The sequence below is a fragment of the Mandrillus leucophaeus genome, unplaced genomic scaffold, assembly GCF_000951045.1.
Source record: "Mandrillus leucophaeus isolate KB7577 unplaced genomic scaffold, Mleu.le_1.0 Scaffold297, whole genome shotgun sequence".
In the NCBI taxonomy this organism is placed as follows: domain Eukaryota; kingdom Metazoa; phylum Chordata; class Mammalia; order Primates; family Cercopithecidae; genus Mandrillus; species Mandrillus leucophaeus.
The window spans coordinates 2,359,788-2,373,675 of NW_012103109.1; the positions used below are offsets into that span (position 1 = coordinate 2,359,788).

At 43.8% G+C, this 13,888-nt stretch overlaps 1 protein-coding gene across 1 annotated transcript in view; it reads left to right on the forward strand.

Annotated features, from left to right (window-relative positions):
• The first annotated feature begins 598 nt into the window (after positions 1-598).
• The window catches only part of TICRR (TOPBP1-interacting checkpoint and replication regulator), a 64,604-nt gene continuing 51,314 nt past the window's right edge, over positions 599-13,888 (forward strand). The window contains exons 1-4 of the mRNA XM_011986326.1: positions 599-1,321; positions 7,748-8,027; positions 9,372-9,610; positions 10,795-11,029. Coding sequence (XP_011841716.1) covers positions 668-1,321; positions 7,748-8,027; positions 9,372-9,610; positions 10,795-11,029 — 1,408 coding nt within the window. The 5' untranslated portion in view covers positions 599-667. The remainder of the gene's footprint in view (positions 1,322-7,747; positions 8,028-9,371; positions 9,611-10,794; positions 11,030-13,888) is intronic.

A 13,888-nucleotide genomic window follows, 5' to 3' on the forward strand; every position in this document is an offset into this window, starting at 1 on the left:
ATGTCGTGATCCGCCCGCCTCTGCCTCCCAAAGTGTTGGGATTACAAGCGTGAGCCACCGCGCCCGGCCGAACCTTTAATTTTTAATAAAATTTTTTAAATTACAGAAAATTAAAGCCGTAGTCGTCGGATTCTACTTCATAGACGGTCCACAGAGATTTCAACCAGTTCGATTGAAACCATCCCAAATTCCCTCCCCGCACTAAGTTTTCCTCGGTCTTGGGAAACGTGGCCCCGCAGTCCGCACTCACGAGTGCGCACAAACGCGGGCCTCTTTCCAATAGGGAAACTTCTTGACACGCCCCCGAGGCGCCACCTCTTTAAAATTTAAAACGAAGGCCCAGGCCAATGAATGCTAAGCTTCTCTCGAAACACAGAGACCCGCCCACCATCACTCCCTTCACCAATCAGACTGAAGTTTTCTCCACTGCCCCTCCAATCACCGCCAAAAATGGAAGTTGCTCCCATAACTTACGTAAGGCAAGCAGCCAATAGGAGCTAACCTTGGAAACTAGCTCCGCCAATAGCAGCAGCTCCTGAAGAGCGCGGGAGCCTTTCGACCAGGGTCCCAAAGGAAAGCAGTGAATGGCGCTGGTTCCCTGAAGGAAGGGACTAAGGGACGGTGGCACGGGCCCGGACCGGGGCCCCGGGGCGGCGGCACGGCCAATATGGCATGTTGTCACAAAGTAATGCTGCTGCTCGACACCGCGGGCGGCGCCGCTCGCCACAGCCGGGTCCGGCGGGCCGCCCTGCGCCTCCTCACCTACCTGAGTTGCCGATTCGGCCTGGCCAGGGTCCACTGGGCCTTCAAGTTCTTTGACTCGCAGGGGGCGCGGAGCCGGCCATCCCGAGTGTCTGACTTCCGCGAGCTGGGGGCTCGCTCGTGGGAGGACTTTGAGGAGGAGCTGGAGGCCAGGCTCGAGGATCGCGCCCACCTGCCCGGCCCGGCGCCCAGGGCCACCCACACGCACGGCGCCCTGATGGAGACGCTGCTAGACTACCAGTGGGACCGGCCCGAGATCACGTCGCCCACGAAGCCGATCCTGCGGAGCAGCGGGAGGAGACTGCTGGACGTGGAGAGCGAGGCCAAGGAGGCCGAGGCCGCGCTCGGGGGCTTGGTGAACGCCGTCTTCCTCCTGGCCCCCTGTCCGCACTCGCAGAGGGAGCTGCTGCAGTTCGTGTCTGGGTGCGAGGCCCAGGCCCAGCGCCTGCCGCCCACCCCTAAGCAGGTGATGGAGAAGTTGTTGCCCAAGAGAGTCCAGGAAGTCATGGTCGCCCGAAAAATCACCTTCTACTGGGTGGATACCACCGAATGGTCTAAGGTAAGGAAGGTTACAGTCGTCTCAGCGTGCGCGGTGCGTTCCTTGCTAACCAGAACTTGGCAGCGTCCTTAGAGCAGCCACAGACCCGGAATGAGACTAACATGACTATGGCTCCCTTCGGAAGGAAATAAATAAATAGGGACAGTTTTCACAACAAAATGGGTAGTTCCTCATTACCTACTGTTTAAGACCCCTCACTATTTTGGCCCTACCTGCCTTCCCAGACTTGATTTTCCTACACACTACATCTACTCTAGCATATTAAAGTCCAGTCTAGAAAATCAACAGGTCTGGACCGCTTGTTTTGTGTTATGTGTGTTCTTCAATCTGCCTGGAATGCCAGTTCTCACTCTTCCAGGCCAGTCCTAACTTCACTTACCCTTTAACGCTTCCCCCAGTGACAACTGCTCAGTCCAGCGTCTGAATTGCTATACACATTTTTGTGTGGCACTTAACCCTTTCTCCATATGTTTTGATTGTGCACATCTCTCACTCTCCATCTAGTCTAAAAATACCTCAGAGGCAGGCAGCAGGTTTTAACACAATACCCAGATGTGTGAGTGTGTATATATGTGTGTGTGTGTATATATATGTATATATGTGTATACATGTGTGTGTATACATATGCATGTATATATGTGTGTGTATATATGTGTGTGTGTGTGTGTTTTTTTTTTTTTTGAGATAATCTATGTCGCCCAGGCTGGAATGCAGTGTCACAATCTCGCCTCACTGCAACTTCCACCTCCCGGATTCAAGCGATTCTCGTGCCTCAGCCTCCCAAGTAGCTGAGACTACAGGCCCACGCCACCATGCCCAAGTAAGTTTTTTGTATTTTTAGTAGAGACCAGGTTTCATGCTGCCCAGGCTGGTCTCGAACTCCTGACCTCAGGCAATCCGCCTGCCTTGGCCTCCTGAAGTGCCAGGATTATAGGTGTGAGCCACCATGCCCAGCCACCCAGATGTGTATTAAACATTGTAGGTGTTCAGTCAGTATTTGCTGACTAAATGAGTAAATACTTGCAAACTTAAAGTCTTACATGGCTAATTTGGATTTTTGTTGAAGCGGTGAGGGCCCCTGCTCCTGTTAAGTGCTAGGTTAAGTATATATTTTTGCCTTCATCCTTCTCCTCATTGCACTTCATTTAGTCAACAAATGTACATTGAGAAGCCAGTAACATTGAGTGCCTACCACACTGTTTGAGCTGCTGGGGACATATTAGCCAAAGCAGGGAACAGATTAAACAGATAAGCAAGTGACAATTTCAAATCATGCTCTGGAGAAAATAAAACGGGGTGAGAGGATGGGAGTAGAAGGAGGTGGTTATTGTATATAGGGTGATAGTCAGGGAAGGCTTTTTTTTTTTTGGAGACAGAGTCTTGCTTTGTCACCCAGACTGGAGTTGCAGTGGCACGATCTCGGCTCACTGCAACCTCTACCTTCTGGGTTCAAGCAATTCTCCTGCCTCAGCCTCCCAAGTAGCTGGGATTACAAGCGGGTGCCACCACGCCTGGCTAATTTTTTTGTATTTTTAGTAGAGACGGGGTTTCACCATGCTGCCCACCCTGGTCTCAAACTCCTGTGCTCAGGCAATCCGCCAACCTCAGCCTCCCAAAGTGCTGGGATTACAGGCGTGAGCCACTGCGCCCAGCAGGGAAGGCCTTTTTGAGCAGATAATTGAATGGTGAAGGAGGAGGAACTCAAAGGTAGGTAAAGAATATTCCAGGTGAAGAGATGAGCAGGTGTAAGGATTACAGCTGGAAATGAACTTAGTTTGTTTCAGAAACAAAAAGGCAAGGAGTGCTGAGACCTAGTAGGCAAGGGGAGCAGTGTGAGAGGAAGTCAGAAAGCAGGAGAGGCCGACCTGTAGGGCCAAGGTCAAAAATGTGGATTTTGTTCTAATTAATTAATGGGAAGTCTTTGGAATGTGGTTTAACCAGGTGAAAGATGCCATTCCGCTTAATGGAAATACATGTCACTAACCCAGGAGTGAGTTAAATTGCAAGATTACAGATGGAAAATGAGCAAGCATTTAAATAATGATATGGTGTGTTAACATTTTCAAAGTGCCTTCACATACAAAATGAAATGCAAAATAAGGCAGCAGTGGTTTGTTAAGAAAAGGAAAGGACAAGAAGTGTTTAAGGAGATGATAAACATTTATGGGGAAAATGGAATCTTAGAAATATTAAAATTTAAGGCAGCCAGTCGAGCCTTAGACACAGTATACAACACATTGCTCAGTTTGAAACAATTCATATCACATCAAAAACTTTCTTCTGGAATTGTATTTTGTTAAATATTGGCTAGAAATAAGTTAGATGGGGCTTGATGGGTCTTGGAGATTCTTTGTCTCGCTTTTTTTCTCTTTAATCTCTCTCTCTCTCTCTCTCTTTTTTTTTTTTGAATAGCATTGAAATAAGTGGGTTGACTGGATATTTTTAAAGATCCCTTCCAGGTCTGACATACCGTCGACTGAGGGGATGGGTCTTCTCTGAGGCTTCCCTTCTTACATCTGCTGTTTCCCCTAAGAAAATGCCCATCAGATACTCTTAAGCTTTTCTGGAATTTTCTTCTGCTGAAGATCTAGCATTTCCTATTCAAAAACCTGCCCAGCCATGCTGGGCAAAAGGAAGGTTTAGGCTGTGTCCTTGGGGAGTGCTCTGTCCAGGAGTGGGCAAAAGGGAAGAAGAGAAAATCCAGGTCCTGCCTTGGGGAGCGCACAGTGTGGGAAGTATAACTGGGAGAAACAGAACTTGCACTTACATTGGAGGCGGAGGGATCCAAGCGCATAAAACAGGATATCATATTTTCTAAGATATAGGATAGAATAGAGGATAAGAGACCTCTGACACATTTTCAACTTTACGCCTTAGATTTATTCAACACATATTTGTTCCATACCTGCCAGGTATGCTAAGGAATCAAATAGATGTAGTCCCTGCTCTCTTGGAGCTTATAGTCTAGTGGACATTTACAGATCCCCAAATTTGAAACTACCACTGGGACGTGTCTGTCACTTATCCTATAATATACATACGAATGAAAAATGTGACCATACTCTGTAGTATACTGTTCATATTTTTGTTTTTGTTTTGTTTTGTTTGAGACAGTCTTGCTCTGTTGTCCAGGCTGGAGTGCAATGGCGCAATATGGGCTCACTGCAACCTCTGCCTCCCGGATTCAGGTGATTCTCCTGCCTCAGCCTCCCGAGTAGCTGGGATTACAGTCACGTGCCACCACGTCCGGCTAATTTTTGTATTTTTAGTAGAGACAGGGTTTCACCATCTTGGTCAGGCTGGTCTCGAGCTCCTGACCTCAGGTGATCCACCCCACCTCTGTTTCCCAAAGTGCTGGGAGTACAGGCTGTTATTTTTTTTAAATCACATGTTTTGCTATGGTTTGAATATCTCTCCCCTCCAAAACTCATGGAGTAATGGGTGTCATGGGAGTGGGACTGATGGCTTTATAAAAAGAGGAAGAAAGTGTTGAGGCTCACTTGCTCAGTGCTTTGCCCTGTGCTGCCTTGGGATTCTGCAGAGTCCCCACCAGCAGGAAGGCCTTTGCAAAGTGCAGCACCCTGGCCTTGGACTTCTCAGCCTCCATAACTGTAAGAAATAAATTCCTTTTCTTTACAAATTACCTAGTTTCAGCTATTCTGTTATAAGCAACATTAAACAGACTAAGGCATGCACACATTACCTTTCATAGAAACTTAATGTCCTTTTCAACACTTATTACAGTTACATCTTCTCCCCCCACCCCCGCCCCCCAAGACAGAGTTTCGCTCTTGTCACCTAGGCTGGAGTACAGTGGTGCGATCTGGGCTCATTGCAACCTCCGCCTCCCAGGTTCAAGCGATTCTCCTGCCTCAGCCTCCCCAATAGCTGGGATTACAGGCACCGACCACCACACCCAGCTAATTTTTGTATTTTTAGTGGAGATGGGTTTTCACCCTGTTGACTAGGCTGGTCTTGAACTCCTGACCTCAGGTGATCCACCTGCCTTGTGGATCAAAGTGAGGGGTGCTGGGATTAAAGGCGTTGGCCACCACCACCAGCCACAAAGTTACATCTTAACCTTTCATTTCATTAGCAGGGTTTTTTTGTTTGTTTTCCCGGCTGGTCTTCTGGCTGAAACAATTTCAACAAAATTTTTGCGTCCCTTTGGCAGCAAATCCTAATCAGGATCTATGGCGTCTGAACTAGGTTACCATTCTCTCCATAGCAGTGAACACAGATATAGATACATGGATGGTAACAGCACATACTAATTAATTGGTTAATCTAATACAGCGTTTTCCAGATTGATACGCATAACTGAAACAAAAGTTTAGATAGATTAGAAGGTAATGTGCTCCAGTACATTGTTTATCTTCGTTACATGGGATCTTTTTTTGTGTGTGTTTAATGCTGATCATAAACCACTCAATTAATCCATCAGAGAATCTATCAAAGTCCACCAGATGGTCATGATCCAAATTTTAAAAGCAGTCTAGGCCAGGCCTAGTGGTTCATACCGGTAACCCCAGCTTTGGAAGGCTGAGACAGGAGGATCTCTTGTACCCAGGAGTTTGAGACCAACCTGGGCAACATGGTGAAACCCCATCTCTACAAAAAATACAAAAGTTAGCCAGATGTGGTGGCACATGCCTGTACTCCCGGCTACTTACTCAGGAGGCTGGGGCGAGAGGATTGCTTGAGTCCAGAAAGTTAAGGCTACAGTGAGCCATGTTCATGCCACTGCACTCCAGCCTGGGCAACAGAGCAAGACCCTGTCTCAAAAAATAAAAATAAATGAAAGCAGTCTATTCAGAACAGTCCTGGGTTCTTGGACTGGTCCATCATTGCCTTGCTGTGACCACGGACGATACCCTGCTTGTCTTTGAACTTGACTATAATAGGAAGTTTGGGAATGACCTAGTTGACGTTCAAGACCCTTCTAGTTCTAATTCCTCACATTCACATAGCAGTTTATAGTTTATAATTGTTAACTGGCATGATGAGCATATTCTAAGGGGTGTGCTCCTCCTTCATATTCATGGTAACTGAATATTGTTGTTATACTGTGATGCCATGTTAAATATTTTATGTTGGTACTGTTTTATTCACCCCACCCCTCACTTCAAGATCCTAGACATGGCACATAGAGGTTGCTCAATAAAAGTTTGTTGAAAGAAGGTTGACTGAAGAGTCAGCTGTGTGTGAAGGAGTGAAGCAGTGCTTTTACAAAGAAAGCAGGATTTAAGCCAGATACAGAAGTGTAATAACCATTCAGTTGGTGAAGAAGGAAGGGGAGGCACAGGAAATATAAATCAGCAAAAACAGGGAAGCCTTAAAATATGGCATGTTCAGGAAATAGCAAATGGTTCAATATGTCTAGAAGGAGTGGGAATGGATGAGGGGTAGAAGATAATGTGTACCAAAAGCTGGTTTAGGGTTGGATTGTGAAGGGCTTTGTGATTATGCTGAAGAGTTACTTTATTCTGGAGGCAGTGGGAAGCCTTTCAGAATTTCAGAGAAGTAGCATGATTAGAGAAGTGATTTGGAAGAATACTTAGAGCACCATGGAGGAACGATTAGAGGCAGAGCACAGACTTTACAGGCTATGGTAAGGGTTAGGGCAAAAGACACGACGAGGCCTCAGTTTGTCTGGCCTCTGCACAGGGCTGTGGGTGGGCAAGTCAGAGCAATGGCCACCATCTAGGGGAGGTACTCCTGCCTCACTCCCATGACACCTGGCCATTATTGTGTTGTGCTGTATAGGACATAATTATTTTTATTAATAGGCCGGGCACAGTGGCTCACGCCTGTAGTCCTAGAACTTTGGGAGGCTGAGGCAGGCAGATCACTTGAGGTCAGGAGTTCAAGACCAGCCTGACCAACATGGTGAAACCCCGTCTCTACTAAAAATACAACAATTACGCGAGCACGGTGGCACATTTCTGTAATCCCAGATACTTGGGAGGCTGAGACAAGAGAATCGCTTGAACCTGAGAGATGGAGGTTCCAGTGAGCCGAGATCATGCCACTGCACTCCAGCCTGGGTGACAGATCAAGACTCTGACTCAAAAAAAAAAAAGTTATTTTTATTAAAGTATAATGGTTCTATGTTCCTTCTAACATTTTATAATCTATACCCAGTGATTTGTGTCACTTCTTTCTGTTCCTTGACAAAAAATGTAAATGAGGTACTATTTTTACTAAATGAATGCTTTCTTAAAGGCATAGTAGGTAGTAATTTGTTCTGTTGCTGCACAGTAGCTTGATGCTGACCATTATTTTTGTTTAGCTCAGCAAATACATTGGTTGTGTAATTCGACCCTTTAATATTGGTTTCAGCTTTACTTTCTCCTGATTTCCTTTACTTTTATTTATGAATGCCTAATGTGTAGTAACCTAAGGTTGTTTGTCATTTTATTTGAGATGTGGGAATCCCCAGACCACCTTGGATACTGGACTGTTTGTGAACTGCTCCACCATGGAGGTGGCACTGTCTTGCCATCTGAATCTTTCAGCTGGGATTTTGCTAAAGCTGGGGAAATGCTGCTCAGGAGTGAAATAAAGCTGTCAAGTGAACCTCATCTCTCTCCGTGGATTTCAATGCTACCAACTGATGCCACTTTAAACTGTTTGCTCTATAATTCTCCTGAGTATGAGGCCTTGTTTCCACGGATGGAAGGAATCTTATTTCTCCCTGTTGAAGGTAAGCAAATAATATTTTAAGGTTTTTTTGGTAAATCTCAGTTACATTAATTTCTTCAAAGAAGCTTTTTAACTTCTTTGGCATTTCTCACAGCCCAGGCACTCAATGAATGCTTGTCATGAAAGAATTAAAAGACATCAAGGCAAAATCAGAGATACTGTAGGAAAGATTTGAACTCCAATTCAGTACAACTGCCAGCCTGTGTACAAAAAAAACAAGTGAATGATTGATTTAAAAGTTTACCAGCTATTCCCAAAGCAGGGTAATATTATTCAGGTGCCCAAGCACATGGGTATAATATTTCATTGCCTCATAGAGGAGATTGATAAATTGAAGACCATAGAGAAACAATGGTCAACTAAAAGAAGAAATAAATTAGTCTACAGAAACCCAGAATGATGCCTGTTACCAGGAAAAGCAAACATGTTGGAATCTTCATTAAATTTGTTTCACCTTATGATTTGCTGTATGGTAAATCTCATTTCTGAATACACTGTATAGTCACAGAAATAATACTGCATAGAGATATATACATAAAACTGTGTGATACATTATGTGCAGTTTAAGGAATTTTCAAGAGTAGTTTTGTTTATGTAATTTCATTACACAGTCTTTAGAATTTAACCTCCTCATAAGATATGATGCACTGTACTTTATGGATTTAAGAAGTGGTATCTTCTTTCTCATAAGTAGTAAACATTGCTTGAATACTTACTTCTTTTCTTTTTCTTTTTTCTTTTTTTTTTTTTAAGACAAGGTCTTGCTCTATCACCCAGGCTGGAGTGCAGTGGTACGATCATAGCTCAGATCGCGGCTCACTGCAGCCTTGACCTCCTGGGCTCAAGGGATCTTCCCACCTCAGCCTCCCAAGTAGCTGGGACTACAGGCATGAGCCACCACACCTTGCTCATTTTTGTATTTTTTGTAGAGATGGGGTTTCGCCATGTTGCCCAGGCTGGTCTTTAACTCATTGACCTCAAGTGATCCTCTGGCCTTGGCCTCCAAAAGTGCTGAGATTACAGGCATGAGCCACCATGCCTGGCCTTCAATACTTATTTCTAAGTCATAATTTCTGAGAAGTTCTGCCATTACATATTGCCTTTGTAATTCCATTTGTTTATAGCTTTTTCTATAGAGCTAAATGAATTTGCTGTGATGGCGTGGCAGTAGAATAAGGGTTGAAGTGTTCAACTAAGTGACAGTATCTCAACTGGCAACTTGATTTTCTTCTTATTGTTAATAAATCTCTTTTTAGTATGTATTCCTTATATTTGAATTTTAATCTTTTTTTCTTTTTAATTTTAATTTGGCATTCTGGTCTAATTAATCTTTATTTCTATGCAGGCAAAGAGATTCAGGAAACATGGACAGTCACCCTAGAGCCCTTGGCCATGTATCAGAGACATTTTCAGAAACCAGTCAGAATTTCTCTAAAAGGCTCTGTGGCCCAGTGGTCTCTCCCAACGAGCAGCACTTTGGGCACCGACAGCTGGATGCTACAAAGTCCAGAGGAGAGCACAGCAACTCAAAGGCTGTTATTTCAGCAGCTGGTAAGCAGGCTGACTGCTGAAGAGTTACACCTGGTAGGTATCCTCCACACGGGAAGTTATGCTTGTCTAACAACATACTGGTAAAGTGAAATAAGTGTGTTTATAAATGCCTTACACAATATAGTGTTAGTAAAACTGATTATGCTTTTGCAAATAATATTGTCGACATTATAGTATCATGACAGCAATGCTCATTAGAGAAGAAATAACTTATAAAATTGCATGTATCAAGAATCCAATTAAGTTAAATTATATTCCCATAGGGAAGAAGGCAGTTGGCCAGATGGAGTGCTTATGTTAGGGTAGTAATGTGATGAGTGATTTCTCATTATTTTTTAAGTATTCTGTTATATATTTACTACTTTTATATAAGTATTTAAGAAAAAGCTGCTACACAGTAAAATTAGGTATAATAGTATAGTAGTTGTGTAACTATATACAATGCAATATAATTGTCTGTGTAACTCAGTAGTTGGACAGTAGTTACACAAATGTAGAAATGTCTTCTGAAAAGGAACATATACATATCCAGATTTGATTTAACGGTGATTATTATTTTTAAACTACCAGCGAATTCCTTACGTTACTTTGTCTTTTGCCTTCATACTCTCAGGAGGGGTCTCATTTCTGGTTCCCATTGTAAAATATTCTGGAGAAAAATAGAGTAGTCTTTGGACAGATGCTGTTCTAAGAGTTGTGTGCTCTGAGGAAAACAGCACTGGGTTTGGGAGTCGGTGATCTGGATTAGGTCTCAGCTCTGCTGCCTACTGTATGTCTGGATAAATCTCTCAAGTGGTATTTCTGCCTCATGGTTAAGTACATGGGTTTCAAAGTCACATATGCTTGGCATCTTCTCTTACCAAGTAGGTGGCTTTAACAGGTTACTTCTGCCTCAGCCTCAATCCCTCCTTTATAAAATGGGGATAATAATTATTTTACCTCAGGACGATTGTGAGGATTCAGTGAGCACATAGTAAATACCTAGTAAATATTCCTGGTAATGTCAGGTTTTACTTATTTGTAAGTAGAAGTATTAGGACTCTGTGATTAATAAATTCCCTTCTACCTCTAATAATTATCAAATCTCTCTCTTTTTTTTTCATAGTTTTCACATTAATAATCATTGGGAAAATGGTTATTCTGTCTTTTAGTACACTACATTCTTCTTTAGGCATATTGACAATAATATTCTCAACTAATTAGAACTTCTCACATAGGTTGCTGATGTGGACCCTGGTGAAGGCTGGCCCCCCATCACTGGAGTTATTTCCCCGCTCTCTGCCAATGCTACAATCCTCACTGTGTTCCGCACCAAGGAGGCTGAATTTCAACGACATGTTCTCCAAACAGCTGTGACTGACAGCCCCCAGGACACAGCTTCCCTTTTCTCAGATGTTGTGGATGGTATATTGAATCAGACTCATGATTCACTTGCAGATACTGCTTCTGCTGGTAAGCTCCTAAACCAGTAACTAACATAGTCTAGGGTGGTTTGCAGTCTTTTCCAGCATCAGGACTTTTTCACTGTGCAGTTAGTAGAACCCCAATATGTTATAACACAGATAAAAGAAAGCTACAATACTTCAGGCAGTTTAAATCATTATTGTTTATAGATTTCCTTAAGTACTTCTGAGGAGGCTGCAGGTTCCATGAAACCAGTCTGAAATCGAAGTCATGGTTTTTAATATATTTAATAAATACTGCATATAAAACTGTTGTGATTCTATCTACCCTGCATTGCATTGTTACTACTGGCATTGCAACTAAATGCATTGTTACTACTAAATCTACCTAGCATAAATAAGGTTTGTATCATATTAGTATTACAAACTTTATTTATGCTAGGTAGATTTAAATGTCAACTTGATATTTCTTTAATTCATTCATTTATTCAACAGATTTGAGTACCTGCTGTATGTCAGGCACTGTTTGAGGTACTGGGACTATATTAGAGAACAATATGGACAAAGATATCTTCCCATCTAGTCAGGGGAGACAAAACAGTAAGTCAGGAAAATTACAGTTTATTCTAAAGAGACAAAAGTTATAGCAGTAAAGCAGGAACAAAGGAATGGGGTGTGTTAGGGTCGGGAGGGTTGCAATTTTAAGTAGGGTGGTCAGGGAAGGCCTTGCTGAAAAAATAATATTTGAGCAAAGGCATGAAGGAAGTGATGGCAAGGAGTTGCTGGTAGAGGCAATAGCGAGTGCCAAGGCTCAGAAGGGTGTTAGAGGAGTTGCAGGGAAGCCTGTGGCTGTGGTGAAAGGAGCAAGGAGAGAGTAGGAGGGGGTGAGATCAGAGAGCCAGCAGCAGACTAAACAGCAGCAGAGAGCCAGCAACAGGGCTTTACAGGTACTGAAAAGACTTTGGCTTCTACTATGAGTGAGAGAGGAAGCCTTTGGGGATTTTCTGCAGTGACACGATCTGACTTATGTTTTCACAGCATTACTCTGGCTACCATATTGAGGCAAGGATAGAACCAGTCAGAAATATTGCAATAATCCAGGCAAGAGATGGTGGGAAATGCAGGTAGTTGGAAGTACTTGTAGCTCTTGGATATATTTTGAAGGTAAAGCCAGCAAAATTTGCTGTTAGATTAAATGTGTAGGGTGAGCTATAGAGAAATTGAAAATGATTCCAGAGACTTTTGGCCTAAGTTACTGGTAGAAAGCAGTTTCCTTCTGAGATGGGGAAGGCTGTGGGAGAACCAGGGGCTGGGGTGGTGAGGACTGGAGGGTTTGTTTTGGGCATGGTAAGTTTGAGTTGTTCGTTAGACATCCACACATGGTATTGAGTAGGCATCAACTATGCATGTTTGTATTTGGGAGATTTGTTTGGACTAGAGATGATGGGAGTCATCAGTGATGTTTAAAGCCATGAGATGGGTTAAGATCACCATGGGGGTGGGCATAGATGGGAAAGAGAAGGGGACTAAGGACTAACCCCTGCATCCCAATGTTAAGCAGTCTGGGGGATGAGGAGAGAGAAACCAGCAAAGGAGACAAAAGGGGGACAGTCACTGAGGTAAAGAACACCCAGATTGTGGTACCCTGGAAGCCAAGTGAAGAGAGGAAGCGCTTGACTGGGTTATTTACTACTGATAGGCCAAGGAAGATGAAGGCTGGGAGCTGACATTCAACTGAGCAGTGTGGATGCTCGTGATACCATCACAATGTGATGGTTGTGATATCAGTTTTGGTGGAATTGTGAGGGTAGAAATGTGAGTGGGAGTAGGTTCAGAAGAGACTGTGAAAAGAGGAAAACAGCAAGTGCAGACAATTTTTTGGAGTAGTTTTGATCTAAAAGATATTAGAGTAATGAAAACAGTGGCTACAGAGGGAAGAAGGGTCAAGGTTTTTGGTTTTGATTTTTAGAAATAATAATAGCCTGCTTGCATGCTGATAAGATAAAATGGTAAAAATTAATGCAGGGGATAGAGAGAATTGTTGGTTAGAGGGCTTTGAGGAAGCGCAAGTGGAGGGGTTGGTCTTGGGAACAAGCACAGTTCATCTGTGACAACTGGGGGAAGGCAAAAATATAAGGGCTGGGGTGCCGAGGTGAGTGATGTTGGTGTGAGTGTATGGGGTTCTCTTCTGATTGCTTCAGGTTTTTTAGTGAGTTAGGAAGTGACATCATCAGCTGAAAATGAAGACTTAAGGAGATGCTGGAGGCTGAGGAGAGAGGGGAGAAGGAAGTGGCTGGTGAGAGGGTGAAGATAGCAGGAAGGTGGAAGGTTGCTGGGATGGTCGTGAAGGTAAAGTGAGATCCCTCTATGGGCTTGCCTTCCTCCAACCACATTCACCAGCTGGCACAGCTGCAGAGTAGGCAGGGAGCTGGATTAACCAGGGTTGGAATTTTCCCAAATGAGGGCGGTAAAGCTAGAGAGGGGTCAGGGATTCAAAGGTATGAACGGGAAGAGATTTAGGATTTGTCCATGGAACAAGGCAGGGTAAGGAGGAAAGTGAGGACAACAAGGACAGGCGATCAGATCAGTGGGTTGTAGGGGTCTCAGGATTTCTGGAGCCAATGTGCTCAAAGGAGAGAGTTAAAAAATAGATGGAGGTGGTCAGAGTGGGGTGCTTGAGATCATAGACAGTGGTGACCAGGAGGAGAGAGTGACTGAAGGATGGCAATGCACCGGGGCACCAGAAGCGAGGAATTCAAGGGGACAAAGGCCAGAGTGTTGGTAGCATCAAATGTGTGTATTGAAATAATCCAGAGTTAAGACTAAATAGTACTGGAGAGACTGATGGTGGTGAGTCGGGAGCTAACAGTCTTTGAGGAGTAAGGGGGAATGATCCAGGCTTGTTAGA